Source organism: Zootoca vivipara, chromosome Z2 (assembly GCF_965207765.1).
Source record: "Zootoca vivipara chromosome Z2, rZooViv2.hap1.1, whole genome shotgun sequence".
NCBI classification, from domain to species: domain Eukaryota; kingdom Metazoa; phylum Chordata; class Lepidosauria; order Squamata; family Lacertidae; genus Zootoca; species Zootoca vivipara.
The window spans coordinates 41,295,876-41,316,217 of record NC_142585.1 but is presented as its reverse complement, the minus strand read 5'-3'; the positions used below and the strand labels follow the sequence as shown (position 1 = coordinate 41,316,217).

General features: G+C 44.9%; 1 protein-coding gene across 19 annotated transcripts in view; it reads right to left on the bottom strand.

The window, feature by feature from the left end:
- Nucleotides 1-20,342, bottom strand: part of EHMT1 (euchromatic histone lysine methyltransferase 1) — a 139,440-nt gene that overhangs the window by 56,891 nt on the left and 62,207 nt on the right. For all 19 annotated transcript variants that reach the window (XM_088664979.1, XM_060270630.2, XM_088664987.1 and 16 more), the window contains 5 exons: nt 18,325-18,412; nt 14,406-14,944; nt 6,770-6,923; nt 4,211-4,341; nt 2,928-3,110 (listed from right to left, as the gene is read on the bottom strand). In XM_088664979.1, the coding sequence (XP_088521105.1) occupies nt 2,928-3,110; nt 4,211-4,341; nt 6,770-6,923; nt 14,406-14,944; nt 18,325-18,403 (1,086 nt within the window). In that variant the 5' untranslated portion in view covers nt 18,404-18,412. The remainder of the gene's footprint in view (nt 1-2,927; nt 3,111-4,210; nt 4,342-6,769; nt 6,924-14,405; nt 14,945-18,324; nt 18,413-20,342) is intronic.

Genomic DNA, 20,342 nt, shown 5'->3' with positions numbered 1-20,342 from the left:
CCAGGAAAATCTTCTCAAAAGTCGGGGGTCGTCTTATACACCGGGTCGTATTTCTTATACGGCGAGTATACCCCAAACTCTATATTTTAACTGGGAAAGTTGGGGGTCGTCTTATACGCCCAGTCGTCTTATACGCCGGAATATACAGCACTTGTGTTTGTGCTTTAGTCCTGCTCAGTGAAGACTCATTGAAATTAATGCATATGACTAACATAGATCCACTAATTTCCACTGGGTCTTCATAGAGCTTAGTTGGCTACAGCCCTAAATTGGGTGCTCACCTTAAATTTGTACACACAAAGCAGGTTTCAGGTGCACATGTGAAAATACATGCTCATGGTCCCTGGTTCTGGTACTTAGGTATTTATTTTATTCGTTTTGTTCACCCTCCCTATGGAATGCCCTCCCATCAGATGTCAAGGAGATAAATACACTACACTATAACTACAATATAAAGAATTTTTAGAAGGCAGCCCTGTATTGAGAAGTTTTAAATGTTTTATGTTTTATTATGTATGTGCAGTATGTCGCCCAGAGTGGCTGGGGCAACCCAGCCAGATGAGTGGGGCATAAATAATAAAATTATTAAATAATAATAGCAGCAGCAGCACACAGCCTGGAATGTGCCTTCAGGGTTTTGTGGCATGTGTCAGGCATGAATTATCTACACTGCAGCTCTAATTGGGGGACTGTTTTCCTCCCTTTATCTGTAGTTTACACCAGAAACTAAACCGCAGATACTCCCAAGGCAGAGATTCCATTCCAGGGAAGAAGCCAGAGCAACTCCTACGCTGAGGCACCAAGCCTCAAGGCTCACTCCCGCTGGCAGGTTAGTATTGATGTGGTCTTGATGCTTAATTCCCATCTGCAAAATAAGCCTTGTTGCATTTTGCGGGCAGCTGTGTTTTTGCATTGTACGCTGGTCTTCAGAGATTAGATAGTGGAGCCAGAAGAGACCAGAGGCCAGAGCTGCTGCAGAATGCCATGGAATGGGTCGTAAGTTGTGCCCTTTACTGGGCACATCTGTCACACATGGGCCAATTTAACGATATTTGGAACTCATTTCTATAAACACTGTATTAGGTTAAAAGTAAGTTAACTACAGTAACAAACTTGTAATGTTTAAGAGCTCTGTTTTGTTTTTGTTTTGGTATTGTATGTGAGTATATGGGTGTCATTTTTCCACCCCACCCCCTTACAAAACCAGGGGGAGGAATCGGCACTGAGCCATTAAGCCTTCTGTCCCTTTCACCTCCACTGTAGATGTTGTGGTGCATGGAATGAATGATCATTTTGGGTGTTGCAGTGGTTAAGAATGGGTGTTCCTTAGGGGTGCTGTATTGGCTAGAGTGCTGGAATTTGATCTGGGTTGGCCAGGATTGAAATTCCCACTCAGGTGTTGAAGCTCACTCAGCCTAACCTACCTCAAAGGGATGTTGTGAGGGTAAAAAACAAGGAGGATGAGAACAGTGTACACCATGTTTAGCTCCTTTGGAGTGGAAAGGTGGGATATAAATGCAACAAATGAGTAAATAAATTTGGGTCCAACTGAACCAATAATCACCAATACATCTCTCTTTACTGCTTTATGCTTCAAATTTTAAAAAGATCCAACTGAAGGTGGCTAGGGGAGAAGGAGAGAAAAAGAGAGAGATCAAATCTGCCATAAACTTTTTACCTCCTGATTAAAATAAGCCTTTTGTCAATTTATTGTACAGTACAGGTTTTCGCTGATTAAATCTGCATATGATTGCATGCAAATTGAAAATTCTGAAAGGTGGGGAGTGGAATCAAGCTTCTATTTAATTATTATTTTTTTAAGATAATGCCCCCCCCCACATATTGCAGTGGGAACTCTCAGAAAATAATCGCTGCCTCCTGTATGAGAGATTATTTTTTAAGGTGGAAGCAGATTTCTGGCATTTTATTTAAATTTCTTTAAAGCTACCCAGGGAAAACTTTTGCTTTCTCCTTGAGGGACAGAATACACTTTGAAAATGAAGCAATGTGAAGATGCCATCAACAATGACGATTTACAAATGTGCATTTGTTTTGGAAACATTTAAGGGCTATTAGAGTGGATTATTTTTTTGTTGTCATTTATGACCCTGTGAATCTCTAGGACTTTAAGCTAATCTGACTGGTGACTATGCAGAGGAGCAAGTGATGGCATGAAGGGGGGGGGGTGAGAAATGCAGCTTGCAAAGTTAATATAACTCTTTAATAAAACACTGTTTTTTTTAACGTGGCAATTAAAACAAATATTTAAAAAATAACAAGCCTGTGCTCCAATTTATCCAGGATTTTAAAAAAGAATGAACAAAATATTTTAACTGACCCATCAACCCAATTAACTGACCTAATATTGCAGCTCCCATTTCCTCCTTGAAACATATGGATATAACAACACCTGGAGAACACTCAGGCACCTGAGCCCTTTAGGGTGGTGGTGGAAAGCAGCTTTGTGCTACACCACAAACTCTTGCTTCACCTTGTCGCTTCCTTTAAAGGGACCCCTGACCATTAGGTCCAGTCGTGACCGACTCTGGGGTTGCGCGCTCATCTCGCATTATTGGCCGAGGGAGCCGGCGTATAGCTTCCAGGTCATGTGGCCAGCATGACAAAGCCGCTTCTGGCAAACCAGAGCAGCACATGGAAACGCCGTTTACCTTCCCGCTGTAGCGGTTCCTATTTATCTACTTGCATTTTGACGTGCTTTCGAACTGCTAGGTTGGCAGGAGCTGGGACCAAGCAACGGGAGCTCACCCCATCACAGGGATTCGAACCGCCGACCTTCTGATCAGCAAGCCCTAGGCTCAGTGGTTTAACCACAGCGCCACCTGGGTTCCATCGCTTCCTTTACTCCCACCTATATTGATCACAGCTAAAATTTGTCCTAAAGCATCTCAAACAAACATTCAAATCACCTTTCTGGCACGGCTGCCATCAACAACTCCCTCCTTAGCCATTCTGTTCTCCTCTGCAGGGAAGGCAGCCTGCTGCTCAGTTCCACGTTCATTGTCTTCTTCCATTTCATCTGAGTCCTCTTCTTCAGAATCCGCATCTAAGCTCTCCCCATTCACATGAGGGCTAGCATCGCCCTTTTCAACCTGAATGCACCCATGTGGACAAACAGTTAAATCGAAAGGGAAGTAAGCACATTTTTTCAGGCTGAGGGCCACCTTCACTGGTGGAAACCTTCTGAGGGCCACGGTGAAGACGCAGTGGCTTCAAGCAGCAAAACAGAATGCTACACCCCTGCACACACCTCTCCATGCAGGAAGCAAGAGGCCTTACCACAGTTCAAGGACAGATTACAGCCAGGCAAAAGTACTTGAGGAAGGCATGGAGCAGAGCTAGTGATAACTATGTCTTGCATAGACCCCTGAATGCCAGGCAGAAAAGTCAGGAGGGCTCAGTTTGGCCACCAGGGTCAAGGTTTCCCTCCCCTGCTATACAGATTCCACTTTGCATTAAACGAGGGACAAGGAGCCTGCTAGCAAGGGGTGATAGGAACTGGAATCCAACCACATCTGGAGGACTTAAGGTTTCCCACTCCTTGCTTGCTTATTTCAGGCTGCAGTCCTGTAAACCAGAGGCAGGGAATGTCAGTAGGCCCCCATCGCACCTCACCGTTGCCCACGCTAACCGATGCTGATGGGGAGTTGGAGCCTAATGACAAGCAGAGGGCCACAGATGTCCCCCTACCCTGTCTGTACTGAACAAATAAAGTTGGGACGGGGCCTATGCACACTGCCCTGAGCAAACTGGAGAAAGCATAATCTTAAAATGCAATAGCAAAGTAATTAAAAATAAAGAGGTCTACAACTAGGTTTACTGAATATATCATTTTATGGGTTGACCATGGGTGCTCCCCTGTCTCCTTTCCTCCACAAATATCTGCAGGGACTGTTAACCCTCACAGACCACATGAAGGCTTTCCATTGGGGCATCACTATGAGATGGAGGGACGATGGCCTAGATGGGCCTTTGGTCCAATCCAATAGAACCATTGCATTCTTAAGAAAGAAGCAGAGCCAAAAAAGGTCTGTCGCCTGTTGCGATAAGTCACATTTCTTCTAAAACAAACAATTTACCTGGATTATACAGCTACACTGCACAAAGAGAAGTTCCTTGCTGGTGTGTACCACCACCTCTGGCTGACACCCATTCATCCACCAAGCACCTCGCTCTCTTCCACAGCCCTCACCTTGGCACCTGAAGTGGAATGGAGCCTGAACATCTCAATCATAGTCCGCTGTTTCAAAACTTTGTTCTTTTTCTTGGGAACCAGGCTGTACGTTCCCATTCTTCGCTTCTTCTTCCTAGATACTGAAGCAGCTGGACGGGAGGGACAAAAGAGAAAATGATCGGGAGGCAGAAAGTCATGTGCAGAAACACAAGAAGGTATAAGGGCCTTTCTGAAGGTGGGTGGATCAGATGCGGCATCCAACAGTTAATTCAGTAAACAGCTGATTAAGTACAAAGGAACACACAATCAAACACCAAGTCCCATTTTCACTCCCCCTGTTTTACCGGTAGTTATAAGCAGAAGCAGAGCGCTTGGGGGAGCTGCGCTGCTCCCCTGGCCTCTGTTTGGTTGCACTGCAGCTGCTTACCAGGAGATTGGGGGGGGGCAAGTGGGGAGGTCAGGAGCACTGCATTGTTTCCACCACTGAATTTGCCTTATACTAATCCCTCCATTCCCCCTCTACAATTCTCAGAATCCCTTGGGAAGAGGAAAAGCTGTTGAACCACTCTGGGAATTGTAGCTCTGTGAGATACAACAACTCTCAGCTCCTTTAAGAAACTACATTTCCCAGAATTCTGTGGGGGAAGTAATGGCTGCTTAAAGTGATCTCGCAGTGCTTTAAATGCACTCTTATGTAAATAAGGCCTTGAGGACAAGCAAAGCAACTGATTAAAAGCTATTAAAAGGCAGCAGCTAAAGATGCAGGCAGTGTCCAATGGCAGTTTCACTCCTCCCACACCACCAAAAAGTTTCCCCAATGCAGAACAGCAATTGGGCTGTGATGCTTTAAAAAGACTTTGCTGCCTCCCCAAATCCAGAGATTCCCTGATGCAGCTCTTCTCTCGAGATTTTCAAAGCATAGATGGTCTTTCTCAAACTTGGATCACCAGCTGTTGTTGGATTACAACTCTCATCATTCCTGACCACTGGTCCTGCTAGCTAGTCTGAGAAACAATGGCATAGGGAATCTCTGGATTTAGAGAGGAGAAAGACTGGGGCAGCAGAAGTTGGAGTTAATGGTAGGTAAAGGTAAAGGACCCTTGGATGGTTGTCTAGTAGAATTTGACTATGGGGTGTGGCGCTTATCTCTGCTTTCAGAGCCGGCGTTTGTCCACAGACAGCTTTCCAGGTAATGTGGCCAGCATGACTAAACAGGAGTCAGTTATGGAAGCCAGAGCACACGGAAATGTCTTTTGCCTTCTCACCGCAGTGGTACCTATTTATCTGCTCCTGCTGGTATGCTTTCAAACTGCTAGGTTGGCAGAAGCTAGGACAAAGCAATGGGAGCTCACCCCATCACACAGATTTGAACTGCCGACCTTACAGTCAGCAAGCCCAAGAGGCTCAGTGGTTTTAGATCACAGCGCCACTGAATTCCTTCCAAGGTGGGGGAGAATGCCCCATGTACAAGAGGCAATTAAAGGAGACACAAAAGGTTCACGATCCACATAAATGTGAGGTATGTATGGGCCCTTAGAATCCAAAGCTATTTGCATCATTCTTTTAAAGCACTAATATACAACTCAAACAGTAATGGCTTCCCCCTAAGAATCCTGGGAGCTGTAGTTTGTTAAGGGTTCTGAGAATTACTGGGGCACCCCTGTTCCTTGCATAGAGGAAAAGGAAAACTGATCGTCTCCTGGGGAAAGACACATGTAAGAGTTGGTGGAGGAGTAAAAAGAAACAAGCATTAGGTAACAGGATTAGATGTGCCTTGTTTTTCACCCCCTCCTCCAATGCCAGCTGCTGAGAACTGCAAGTGTGAAGACAGCACTGTTGCACTCGGTTCTGCTTGCAAGCTTCCCAAATGTATCTGGCTGGCCACTGTTTGAAGAGGATGCTGGACTAACTTTGGGCTTCATCCAGCAGGCCTCTGCTTCTTTTCTTATGGCAGTTCTTATTTGTCAGGATCTCGGCTGGGAAGGGGAGGGTTTATGCTTCCCCTTCTTGCATGCTATGGTTCATTTGAAAATACACAGACACACACACACACTGTTACATTTAAAAAACAACAGCACACAAACCCCTGACCTTCTGATTATTGGTGTGTTAAGCCAAATTTGTCCCTCATTTAAGCTTTAGGTGCATGGAACTCCACCTCCACAATGTTTACAGCAATTTTCTCCTTTAATTTCAAAGGGCTGGTAATCCAATCAAAGGGGGCAGATGGCGGTAGTGGAATTGGCCACAACAGTGTTCCCCCATCCCCACCCCACCCAGACCACTTGAAAATTGCTGAGGGTCTTGACAGACCACTTGCGCACACGCACGCACACACACACACACACACGGTTTTAGCGATTATAATGCCCTGTGCTAGATATGGTATGATTTTTAAATTTTATTTTTATGGACACCCTGCGGACCACATGGTGAAGCTCATGGGCCACTGGTAGTCTGCAGACCACAATTTGGAAAACCCTGCGTTACAGAAAGGGCCCGCAGACTCCCAACTTAACCTTTTGCCTTCCCACAAAAATAAAATAGAAAAGGGAGGGTGCACTGTTAATTTTTTACCTGTCTGTGATTTCGATGCTGCCACATAGCTCTGGTTCTGAGGTAGAGAAGAATGAAGGCCAGGAACAGGGGGCAAAGAGGGGGGCTTCCCATATTCCAAAATATCCCTTCTTCCATCTTCTTTGGGTGTTTCTTTGGGGTCTTTATTTGTGTGCTGGGGAACAGAAATGGTGAAAAGCAACTAGCTTAAGAAAACATTACTGGAAGGAAGGAAGGAAGGAAGGAAGGAAGGAAGGAAGGAAGGAAGGAAGGAAGGAAGTTTAATCCTTATTAAAAAGGCACATATTCTTGTAATCTCCACCTGGCTCCCAAACCTTTCTCTTGCACAAAGAGAGATGGAATCCCCCCATCCAAAGCAAAGAACCTGAGCCAATAAGTAAAGACACCTAAAGTCCACAACTTTTTTTTCAGCCACATTAAGGCGCCCTTCTTTCATTTTGCTTTAATTTTTTTTAAAAAAATATGCATGAGGGTTCAAAGTGAAATTACAGGAGGAAGTTAAGAGGCACTCATCCAAATAATGAAAAGTAATGAAAAGTGCCTTGTGGTGCTTCTACTGGCAGAGGTTTAGGTACTCAGTATGTCTGCTTAATGGAATACACATGTACTGGGGTAGGAACGGACACGCTTCAGACTTATTTTACTTAAAACACCCCTCCATTAGAAAATAGTCCAAGGCAGTGAATACTGGGACAAACATTTCTTACTGCACCGTATGAATAGAGCTTATGACCCTACACTGTGTTTCGATATTGATGGTTGGACAGTGTTCTCAAAGCTACGAACATGAGTTTGACCATGTTCAGTGCAAGACAGGAGTGCCTGGCGTGCTATGGTCCATGGGGTCACGAAGAGTCGGACACGACTAAACGACTAAACAACAACAACAACAACAAGGGCACAGATGATGAGTCAGAATTTCCACTGCCAGCTCAAGAGAATGCATGTCCTGCTTGTGGTCGTTCCGTCAGGGTGTGTGGTTGGCCACTGTTAAGAACAGGATGCTGGACTAGATGGGCCTCTGGACTGATGGATCAGGGCTCTACCAATGTCCGTAACTGGCAGATACTCGTGGCTTGCACTGGTCCAGAGTGTGGTAAGGCAGGAGCAGCCAATGTGGTACTCTCCCAAATGTTGCTGGAAACTGCAGTGGTACCTCTGGATATGAACGCTTCTGGTTGTGCACGCGTTGGGTTATGAGCTGCGCTAACCTGTAAGTAGTTGCTCCCGGTTGTGAACTTTGCTCCGGGGTGCGAGCGGAAATTGTATGCCAGAGGCAGGCCCGCTTTTGCTAATGGCACCTCGTGTTAAGAACAGTTTCAGGATAAAAACGGACCTCTGGAACAAATTAAGTTCATATCCAGAGGTACCACTGTAGTTCCGTCAGCCCCCAGCCAACAAGGCCAATGATAAAGGGATGGTGGAAACTGCAGCCCAGCAACATCTGGCATACACTCCTGTGTTAAGGCCTCAAAAAGAGGGAATGGGAAATGCCAGCCTCTGAACCTGGCAGGCAGGGGCTATGCTTGGATGATCATATTTCAGGTTAATAAGATATGAACGCAGGTGGCGCTGTGGGTTAAACCACAGAGCCTAGGGCTTGCCAATAAGAAGGTCGGCGGTTCGAATCCCTGCGACGGGGTGAGCTCCCGTTGCTCGGTCCCTGCTCCTGCCAACCTAGCAGTTCAAAAGCACTAAGTGCAAGTAGATAAATAGGTACTGCTCCGGCGGGAAGGTAAACTGCTCTGGTTCGCCAGAAGTGGCTCAGTCATGCTGGCCGCATGACCCAGAAGCTGTACGCCGGCTCCCTTGGCCAATAAAGCGAGATGAGCGCCGCAACCCCAGAGTCACCCGCAACTGGACCTAATGGTCAAGGGTACCTTTACCTTTACTGGTCTTGAACAGAGTTGCTCTGTTTCCCGACCCTTTGCATAAGGAAGTAAACAAACTAGGAAGCCTTCAGCTAGTAAGAGTTTCCTGTTACGTCCAAGCCAGAAAACTGCGCTTAATGGCTTCAGAACAATCTGGGAGATGAATTCACTATTTAAGCAGTCCTAAGAATCGAAGAGGAGCCTGCTAAATCAATGCAGTCCAACATTAGGTTTCTAAGAGTTGCCAACCAGATGCTTTGGGTTGCATCAAACTTCAGAGTACACCAACTAAGTTAATCCACCTAAGTTAGTTATGTCCATCCATTTAAATGGGTCCTATTCTGAGTACTGGGTAAAACCCATGGTATATAAGGGGTTGCCTGGTTGCGACACTAAATGCATGCGGGCAGAGTGTATGAAATTCCATGAGGGCAGGTCAGTGGGCAGACAGAAGAGAGATTATTCTTCACTGCACCCGTGGTGACAATCAAACAGAGAAGAAGAAGCCTTCTTCTCCACTGCTAGTATCTCTATCCCCCAAAAGGCAAGCAAACTAGGTCTCACATGAGTCTCAAAAAAGTCTCACATTAATTCATTATGGCATAAGGTTTTATAGAGTACACTTCATCAGATCAATTAAGTGTCCTGGGTTTCAAGGAAGTACAGTACAGTGGTACCTCGGTTTATGAACACAATTGGTTCCGGAAGTCTGTTCATAAACTGAAGCGTTCATAAACTGAAGCGAACTTTCCCATTGAAAGTAATGGAAAGTGGATTAATCCGTTCCAGACGGTCCGCGGAGTAACCGTTCATAAACTGAAGCAAACTTTCCCATTGAAAGTAATGGAAAGTGGATTAATCTGTTCCAGACGGGTACGCGAAGTACTTAAACTGAAGCGTTCATAAACTGAAACATGGGTGTAATTGGTTCCGGAAGTCTGTTCATAAACTGAAGTGTTCATAAACTGAAGCGAACTTTCCCATTAAAAGTAATGGAAAGTGAATTAATCCGTTCCAGATGGGTCCGCAGTGTTCATAAACCGAAAATTCATAAACCGAGGTGTTCATAAACCGAGGTTCCACTGTACACATATTGGGGTGCCTGGGGAGAGGCATGCAGTCAGAATCATCAATTGTGAGACCAGGAAATGAACAGAACCAGAAAAGCAGTGATAAGTATCTTATTAAGAGCAGCCATTCACATGCAAGAATGTATTAATTCAATCAAGTTAAGAGTATTGAAATTAGCAGACCTCAGGCATGTCTGTTAATTTCAGTGGGTCTACACAGAGTAGAACTAAGGTTAAATACAACTCCCAGGCATCTGATAGGACTCTGGTGATGTTGTGCAACTGAAGCTTTCTGCTGCTGTTGCTGCAGATTGCCTTGTGGGGTTTTTTTTTTAATGGATTGTGAATGTTTTTGTTTAAATGTGCTTTTATTATATGTATTTTTCACTTACACTTATGAATGTAAATTCACTGCACGTCACTTATATAGGGTTGCCATATGTCCAGATTTTCTCAGATATGTCCTCTTTTTCAGAGGTGGCATTACCATCCGGGGGGGCAGGGAGAGATTCTTAGAAGTCCGGGAATTAAAGCAGCCTTTCTGAATAACATACCGTCCAAAACTTTTCAGGACAGGAAAGCAGGACATCCAGGCAGTCTTTCTCCCACCCACCCGTGCCCGATCCACGCACTCTTTTTACCACCTTCGTTCTTGATCTGTGTGTTCTTTCTCCTGCAACCCCCCCCCCCCTGCAAGATCTGCACACTCTTTATGTGAGTGCTTGGAGGCGGTTGGAGGATGGGTGGCGGCTAACGGATTGAGGTTGAATCCTGACAAGACAGAAGTACTGTTTTGGGGGGGACGGGGGCGGGCAGGTGTTGGGGACTCCCTGGTCCTGAATGGGCTAACAGTGCCCCTGAAGGATCAGGTGTGCAGCCTGGGAGTCATTTTGGACTCACAGTTATCCATGGAGGCGCAGGTCAATTCTGTGTCCAGGGCAGCTGTTTATCAGCTCCATCTGGTACGCAGGCTGAGACCCTACCTGCCCACGGACTGTCTTGCCAGAGTGGTGCATGCTCTAGTTATCTCCCGCTTGGATTACTACAATGCGCTCTACGTGGGGCTACTTTTGAAGGTGACACGGAAACTGCAATTAATCCAGAATACGGCAGCTAGACTGGTGACTGGGAGTGGCCGTCAGGACCACATAACACCGGTCCTGAGAAGTCTACATTGGCTCCCAGTAAGTTTCCAAGCACAAAGTGTTGGTGTTGACCTTTAAAGCCCTAAACGGCTCCTGAAGGAGCCTCTCCACCCCCACCGTTCAGCTTGGACACTGAGATCTACAAGGAAAAATCTTCTCAAAAGTCGGGGGTCGTCTTATACACCGGGTCGTATTTCTTAATACAGTGAATATATCCCAAACTCTATATTTTAGCTGGGAAAGTTGGGGGTCGTCTTCTACGCCCAGTTGTCTTATACGCCGGAATATACGGTATATTGGTTTATTATTGTTGTTGTTGCTGCTGCTGCTGCTATTTTCATAATTCCCTCTTATTATTTCTATTTTTAATTCTTTCTCAATGGGGGGGGCAACACTTCTCTTTTAACTATATCTTCTTTTTGCTCTTACTCTACTTTCACGGGTATCTCTTAAATGCCACCACCACCCATTTTTATTTTTTATTTTCATTATCGTATCATATCAAATCATATCATATTAAACAAAATCAACAACAGAGCTGTCTTCCACCAGCATTGCTATAGCCTGGGACAAGACTGGGTCACTTACCCATGTCAGTCTCTTATATGAAATGATTAAAGAAAAGTCCCTGGAATATTTTCCTGGAGTCTTGCTCTGAGTTTCAAATTGGCTGCCTGTTCAGAGCCGAAACAGTGACAACAGCAATTCCAATGGAAGGAGACTTATATTTCGCAGGAAGAAGCAAATGCAACAGATGCCAAAGAAACTAAAAAATCCCAGATCGAAAACAAAAACAAGAAGATAGTCCTTATATAACAGAAAGGAAGTAAACATGGAAGATCATGACCACCTGTCATGGATGCTTTAGTTGAGATTCCTGCATTGCACGGGGTTGGAATAGATGACCCTTGGAGTCCCTTCCAGCTCTTAAGATTCTATGATTCTATGGAAAGCTCAGTTGTAACACAGACACATATACATACATACATCTTTATTGTTAAGTCCTAAAATGCTGTCGGGGGGAGGGGGGGAACCAAACAGATTAACATTTCTCCCAAAATCTTCCCTTTCTTTAAGGCAAGGGTAAAGGTAAAGGGACCCCTGACCATTAGGTCCAGTCGTGACCGACTCTGGGGTTGCGCGCTCATCTCGCATTATTGGCCGAGGGAGTCGGTGTATAGCTTCCAGGTCATGTGGCCAGCATGACAAAGCCGCTTCTGACAAACCAGAGCAGCACATGGAAACGCCGTTTACCTTCCCGCTGTAGCGGTTCCTATTTATCTACTTGTACTTTGACGTGCTTTCGAACTGCTAGGTTGGCAGGAGCTGGGACCGAGCAACAGGAGCTCACCCCGTCACAGGGATTCGAACCGCTGACCTTCTCATCAGCAAGCCCTAGGCTCAGTGGTTTAACCACAGCACCACCTGGGTCCCCAAGGCAGGGGTAAGGAACTTATTTTCTGCCTGAGGAACTGAGAAGGCTCAGTCAGTAGAGTATGAGGCTCTCATTCTAAGTGTTGTGGGTTCAAGCCCCACAATGGCCAAAAGAATCATGTATTGCAGGGCGTTTGATTAGATGACCCTAAGGGTCCCTTTTCCAACACTACAATTCTACGACCATAATTTTTCTTGGCAACTTTCCAAGGGATGCTTGCCAGGGGTAGGTAAGGCCAGAGACAAAAGTGGCTGGAGCAATTTTACATATAGTAGAGGAGCTTCTACACACAGCTTTCCTAAACCTCATCCAGACATGTTCAAGGGCACATTCCAGGTAAGCAAAACAAAAACAAAAAAAAAACACTCAAGGCGTGAGCAGAGTCAGTAAGTGGTGTGGCCTGGGGGAAATTCCAAGGGCCAGATAGAGGGGTTCAGGGAGATGGATTTGGCCCCCAGGCCTGAGTTTCCCCATCTGTGCTTTAAGGCAATTTGCTTGCTGGTAAAATAAACATCCAAGGAAACCCTTCAGGGTAATAGAGGAAAGTTGTCAAAAACAGAAAAGAAAGGGGTGAAAATAATGAATTAACTACCCTACTTTTTTCAGGCACCAAAAATTAAGTAGCAACCCTGCCAGATTGGCGGCATATAAATAATGAAATTATTGTTATCAGCTAATTTGGCTCAGAAATCAAATGGAAGAAAAAGATCACGCATAATATTTTGGCCATAACCAGGCAATCTGATGCCTCATTTGTTTCCAGCCTAACTCACAGTTCAGGTACTAAACCCGCAGGATGAAGGAACCAGAAAACTTCTTGATAATCAGATAAATCCCTTGCTCTGTTCATTTCCACCTACCGGAGATGTGTTTTTAACACAGTGAGAACTTTAAAAAATCTGATCCGCACCTGCGAAACTGAAACAGTACAGTTCATTCTAGAAAGATAATAAACTGTTTAGTAGCAAATCAAACCATCTAACTGGCAGAACCAAATCCAAGAACCAAAAATCTACTGGCAAGCTTAAAAAAGACCTGAGCTTCATGCAAGAATCACACATGTGTAATTGTGTAAGTGTTTATCAATCGGAGTCTTGGGTGCCTGGTTGTGTAAAGATCAGCCACAGGTTCTTCTAGAGATAGATAGATGATAGATAGATAGATAGATATTTGTATATAAAAAATACAAATACAATTACACCATGGCAGATGTTAAAGGCATGAAGCCACCAAGCCAGTTCCTTGTGCATTGTCTGCAAGCGATGGGAGAAACACAGGAGAGAGAGATATATCAACAGCTCTTGTTACAGGATGACAGGATGAACTCAGAATGTTCCAGCTATACAAGTTAATGAAGGAAATGAATGGGTGAATGCCAAAAAAAAACCCACCCCGGGGGACACTTGCTGGTCAAGGTGCTCCTACAACAGGGGTTGCCAAACCTTTGCAACATCTGTGGGCACATTTGGATTTTTTGAGGGAGTACCACGGATATTACTCTTCTGATCGTCTCTCTCGCTGACCCCGAATCAGCAGCCGTTCTTCTAACAATAGGCAGAGAGAGAGAAAACGTGCACACTTTTCCAAGGCATCTGTTTGAAAGCTGGACCCATTAACCTGAGCCTTGAAAAGCACATAGAGCTCAAAGAGGAAGTGGGAAAGAGTGCCCCTCTTTCAACTTCCTCCTTCAGCACTTTCCAAGCGAGAAGAGAAGGAACAGCCTCACCTCGTCATGACCAAGGGGGCAGCATATGTGTGTGTGTTCAGAGAATGGGAACCCGGGAAGGACCTGAAGGTTGAGTTCAGTTGAGTTCACTGTCACCACATTGGCAACTCCTGTCCCAGGAGGTCACAAAATCTTTTCCCAAATCAAAGTTACAGATAAAGGGACTCTAGACTGGGTTTGCCTCAGAAGTCATTCTCATCAGGAGGTGGGAACCCCCAGAATTCTACAGAAACATTCAATTTCAACAGACACCTGGGGGAGAGGATAAGTGCTGCACAACACCCTCAAAGCTTACACTGGCCCACACTCACACATACCCAACCAACCTGTACATACCCACACCCACCTCGCCCCAGGATATCTTAACAGCTACTTTATGTATACTTTACCAGGCTAGAGGGGGGCTTGGGCATCGTCTTTCGAGCTCTGTGGATCTTGATGCTAGCAGGCACCGCTGTTGATTTCTTAGCCTCCATTTCATTCCCACCCTCCCCAGACTTAGCCGGCAGAGCAGCCTGTGCCTGGGAAAAGGTGCTCATTGCCTTCGCCTTGCCTCCTCCTGCGGGAAGTGTTTTCGTGGCAAAAGCCCCGCCAGAAGACCGTTTGGGTGGCCCCTGAGCCATCTGCTTCGGTAAAATGTAGCCATTGCTCCCCGTGACCGAAGTATGCATGAAATCGCTTGCTTTTATGTGGTTCTGCTTTCCAGTGTCACTGTCTCTCTCAGAAATGCCATTCTCCGCTACCCTCAGCTTCGCAGTGGAGTCCCCTTGGCTCACTTTTACACTGTCCTGAGTGTTCTTAGCTGCATTTGGGTGGCTCTTGGCTTCATTGCTTTCATAGGAGCCATTGGTTTCGCCTTCAGGGGCCATCTTTGGCTCCCCAACTTGCTTCTCTATGGCATTTTCATCTGCTGCCATAGCATTAAATCCTGGAGGCAGAAAAAGAGGGGGGTAGATGGAGTGAAGGCTGAAAGGAACATACGGGCCACAGCTCAGTGGCAGAACACCTGCTTTCTATGCATGAAGTTTCAGATTCAATCCCCAGCAACTCCAGGTACAATCCCCTTGGCCAGTCAGTGTACAAAATACTGAGCTAGATGGACCACTGGTCCGACTCAATATACAGCGACTTCCTATGTTCTTCCAAGCATAAGGAAACCTTGGCTAGATGAGGCCAAAAGAACATCTAGTCCAGGGGTCCCCAGACTTACCGGGCTTCGGGCCGGAGAGCAGGGGAGTGCGCGTGCAGCGGGCCGGAGGGCGGGGGAGTGCGCGCCCGTGCGCATGCGCACACGGTCGGAAAAAATCGCTTGTGCGCATGCGTATGGGCCTCCCCCGACCCGGAAGTGCATCGGAAATGACCTCTTCTGGGTCGGGAGAGGCCCTTACGCGTGCGCACAAAGGATTTTCGGCGATTTTTTGCCGATTTTGAAGATCGCCGCCGCACCGCGCGCCGTAAGAGCGGGCAGCGGGGGTCGTCGCGGGCCGGATTGGGAGGCTAATTGGGCCGCATCCGGCCCGGGGGCCGTAGTCTGGGGACCCCTGATCTAGTCTAACCCACCATCTAATTCTCAAAGAAAGTAATCAGATGACTCTTGGAAGTCTAAAAGCAGCACCTGGTTGCAACAGCACTTTCCCCACTTATGGCTTCCAGCTACTGGTTTTCAACAGCATACTGGAGGAGAGGGCTCCTACTCTTTGAAACTCCTTCAATTTCATGTCAGACCGGTGCTGCCTCTGTCATCTTATCAGTGCCTACCAAAGACCTTCCTCTTTCACCCAGCCTCTTATAAGTGATCTTTATATTCCAATCTGAATCTATATTGGAAATATTTTAAATATACGCTTCCCCAAAGTGTGCCCCAGTCATTTATGCAACAATTCAGATTTACATCTGAAGAATTTATTTTATTATTCTCAGAATTTGTAGAGGCAGTGCTATTGTATTTAGAGTTTGTTTAAATGATTGTATTATTTTTATCAAATTTGTGTTACACTGTTTTTATCTTTGGTGGCTTTAGGCTATGAAGTGTTCTATGAATTGTTAAATAAATATGAAGAAGAAGAAGAAGAAGAAGAAGAAGAAGAAGAAGAAGAAGAAGAAGAAGAAGAAGAAGAAGAAGAACGGCCCATCTAGTCCATCAAAATATAAAATGTCTATATATGGACTAGTTTTTAATTGTTTTACATATAGAACTGCTTTTAATTTGTTGGTGGTGGTGGTGGTGGTGGTGGTAATAAATCAAATACATGCAGGTCCCACTATCCAAGAGTTCATTTTATGAAAATTCACTTATCCAAACACAAGGAATTAGTAACCAAATAGCAAGACCTGCGTGTAAATCAGATAGCAAGACCTGTGTGTAAATACTGCCTCCAGAAGTAGAGTAAAGCTTTGTGAGCCACAAATATATCCATAAATTGCAATAATTTAGAAAGTATTATAACAACTCCAAGTTTTAACACAGAGGTTCTGCCTCCTTCTGTCTTCTGCCTCTTGCAAATCTGGTCATGGTTTCCACTTGCTTATTCTTTTAACCCACAAACTAGTTGGCTCCTTTGATAACTATGTCAATATATGGGGAAACTTGTCTAGGCACCCACTGGAGATATTTTTATTCAAGAACGGCTTTCCACAATATGGATTATGTACTTATTGTATATTTGCAGATATGGTTTTAATCAACTTATTTTATTAGTTCTACAAAGCAAAGTTCATAAAGCAACTCATTATTTTAATAACCATAGTATTACTTCTCTACTGCAATGAATGCCCTTCTGGAATACTCTGCCTGCCTGCCTGCCTGCCTGTCTTGTGTGTGTGTTTATGTATATAGGTGGGTGGGTGGGTTTACACACACACACACACACACACACACACACACACACGCACTTCTGCACTAGAACCCTTGTTTTCATCAAAAACCAGTGCAGTATTACGAAAATTATGGCCCATACTCCAGGACCTTTGTTAGCCTGTTTTAGCATCAAGTGCTGCTCATAACTATCTTGATCACCATTGTGTTTGTGTGTATATTTGTAGGGGGAGCATCGATGAAGTACAAGGATGAGCACAAATATTCTCAAAAATTACAGACCTTTCTCTACAGACCCTATTTCTGCAGATGAACAGAAACTAGCTCAACCAAAATCTCCCACATTCAGAGCCAATAGTTCTAATGCTTATAAGAAAGGACGTTTCTCAAATTGCCCCTCAAGATTAATCTCAGGCAAGTCTACCCTCCCACAACAGGAGGATATAAAATGAGCTAATTCCACACATGCTGCCTCAAATTTAAGACAGGATGCAACTGTAAGTAGACAAATGAGGTGGACATTCTCAACAGAAAACGAACGTTCTGGTGGTTTCTTCAAATTCACATTTCATTGGGGAACTCTGATAGATATCTGTGTCACTGAACTGCAAGAGTATTGCAGCTGTTAAATAACACTATAAAAATTTCAAGTTGTGTGTATACCTGTGGTGGTTTATATTCATTTTTTTAAATGGTTTTCCCTTGGCAAGGAGCATTGTAAGACTCAGAGGTTGAACACCCCTGCTAAAGGAATTTTTGCTACAATTAAGATCTACATTCGCTTTGTCCTCTCTTAGGGACTTGACCAGCGCAGATCCAAACATATTTTTTTTAACCAATGAGATTCATAAAGGAAATAAAATGTGTATTTTAAACCTATTCCAAAGCTCCAAGACCTAGATCGCAATCCTAACTGCTTCGGAATAAGCACCACTGAACTCAATAGGACTTGCTTCTGGGTTGACCCATGTAGGATTGTATTGTTGATTACATTTATTTGGGGTGCTGTCTCCTCACTGCCTGAATATATGCCAAGAACGAATTCACCCAGTCAAATATCATGGTTGTTTGCCTGCATTCTTGCATCAGGTGCTGCTCATAGCCAGTGTGGTGTAGTGGTTAAGAGCGGTAGGCTCCTAATCTGGGGAACCGGGTTCGTGTCTCCGCTCCTCCACATGCAGCTGCTGGGTGACCTTGGGTTAGTTCACACTTCTCTGAAGTCTCTCAGCCCCACTCACCTCACAGAGTGTTTGTTGTGGGGGAGGAAGGGAAAGGAGAATGTTAACCGCTTTGAGACTCCTTCGGGTAGTGATAAAGCAGGATATCAAATCCAAACTCTTCTTTTTCTTCTTCTTTAACACAAGGTTTTCCTCCCTTAAACACAGGGCACCCTAAAGTTTTCAAGAGGGCCCAGAAGGGCAAGTGTCCTGGCCTGAAAAGGATGCCCATAAGGGCAGCCTCAAGGGCAGTCCCACGCAGAATGCATTGCTTACCTTCTTCCTTGCTGTTGGTGATATCTTTCAGCAGCTCTGTCTTCATACAGATCTCTCTTCTGGCCTCTCCTTTACTCATTCGAGCTTTCTAAAAGGAATATAAGGGAGGAGAGGAAATTCAGATTCTTATATGCTTATAAATTAACAAGAGGCACTGATGAGTAGGACATGCTTCCTTCTCCCAAACCAGAGCTGAGTCCCACTGGCAAAATAATGTATTCCCAAGTAACTGCAACAGGAAACTGCCAGAAAGTTACAAGGAAGTGTAGTGGTTATACTCTGACCAGATGATCATTGGAGAATGGATAGAAGCAACAGCAATCAGCCAACTCTGCAAGACCCCACAACTCCCATCAACCCTGACATCATATATGAGCATGCCTTGGCCACATGGAGCAGCTTGGTGGGACTAATTAGGGAAGTGAGTTGGTGGTTTCCCACTGCTGGGTTAAAAGAGCTGAGTCAGGAGTAGAATAACTTTGATTCAAATTACTGTTACCGTTATCATCACCATTAATTTATTAACTGCCTTCTATGCAATTGTCTCAAGGTGATGCAAAATAAAAGCAGCAAACAAACAAACAAATAGTTAAAAGTACAAAAAAGCAGCCGACGCATTTAAAACAAAACAAAAGCAATATAAATTAGGTACATGTGGCAAAGATCCATTTATCCAGCTGGGGAAGCAGAAAGAAGCAAACTGTTTTTGGAAAGTGAAGATAGTAGGTATCTCAATAGGAACGCTAATCTACACAATGGGGGCAGCCACTTCAAAAGCTCTGCTTCGAGTTACTGCAGAGTGGGGCTTCTGAGATCTTTGGAACTTGCAGGAGAAACTCACCTGCAGACCACTGGTTATATAAGGGTTTAAGGCAGTCTCTGGCATTCAAGCCAGAATTCTCAGCCTAACCTGGTCTTCCATATATGCCTATCCTCCAGCCACGAAAGCAAGATTCATGCCACCAGGCAAAAAGACTCAAGGAAAAAATGTGGTTGAGGAGAGTGCATTGCCTAAGGCAGACTTTCTGAACCTTGGGTCGCTGTATGTTGTTGGACTACAACACCCATCATCCCTGACCACTGGTCCTGCTAGCCAGGGATGATGGGAGTTGTAGCTCTCAAAGTGAACCATTCACAGTGGGATCAGGTGTTAAACAGGGTTGTATTGCCCAAACTCTATTCATTATTTTCATTGCCATGATCCTACTCTTTGTTGAAGGGAAACTCCCCACTGTAGTAGAAATCATGTATCGAACAGATGGAAAGCTCTTGAATTTGAACAGGCTAAAAGCAAAGAGTAAGGTTACTGTAACTTCCGTCATACAGCTTCAGTATGCTGATGACAACGTAGTGTGCGCATGCTCAGAGGATGACCTCCAAACCATCCTAAATATCTTTGCAGAAGCTTACAAAAAGCTTGGCCTACCACGCAACATCCAAAAAACCAAAGTGCTGCACCAACAAGTACAAAATAACCCCTCTGCAGCACCACAAATCCAACTCAATGGTGTAACGTTGGAAAATGTTGATCACTTCTCCTACCTAGGCAGTTACCTTTCCACAAGGGCCAACATTGATGCCGAAATCCAGCATCGCCTGAGCTCTGCGAATGCGGCTTTCTCCCGATTGAAGTGCAGAGTGTTTGAGGACCGGGATATTCACAGGGGAAACCAAAAAGCTATTGTACTGCCAACCTTACTATATCCTTGTGAAACATGGACCACTTATAAACGCCAACATGGACCACTTATAAACGCCATCGTCCATCAACGGTATCTCCGAAAAAAATTACACATCACTTGGGAAGACAGGTGAACTAATATCAGTGTACCGGAAGAAGCAAAGATCACCAATGTCGAAGCAATGATTCTTCAACATCAACTTCGATGGACTGGTCATGTTGTGCGTATGCCTGATGATCGTCTTCCAAAGCAACTACTCTATTTCGAACTTTAAAATGGAAAGCGTAATGCTGGTGGTCAACAAAAGAGGTTTAATGACTGTCTCTAGGCAAATCT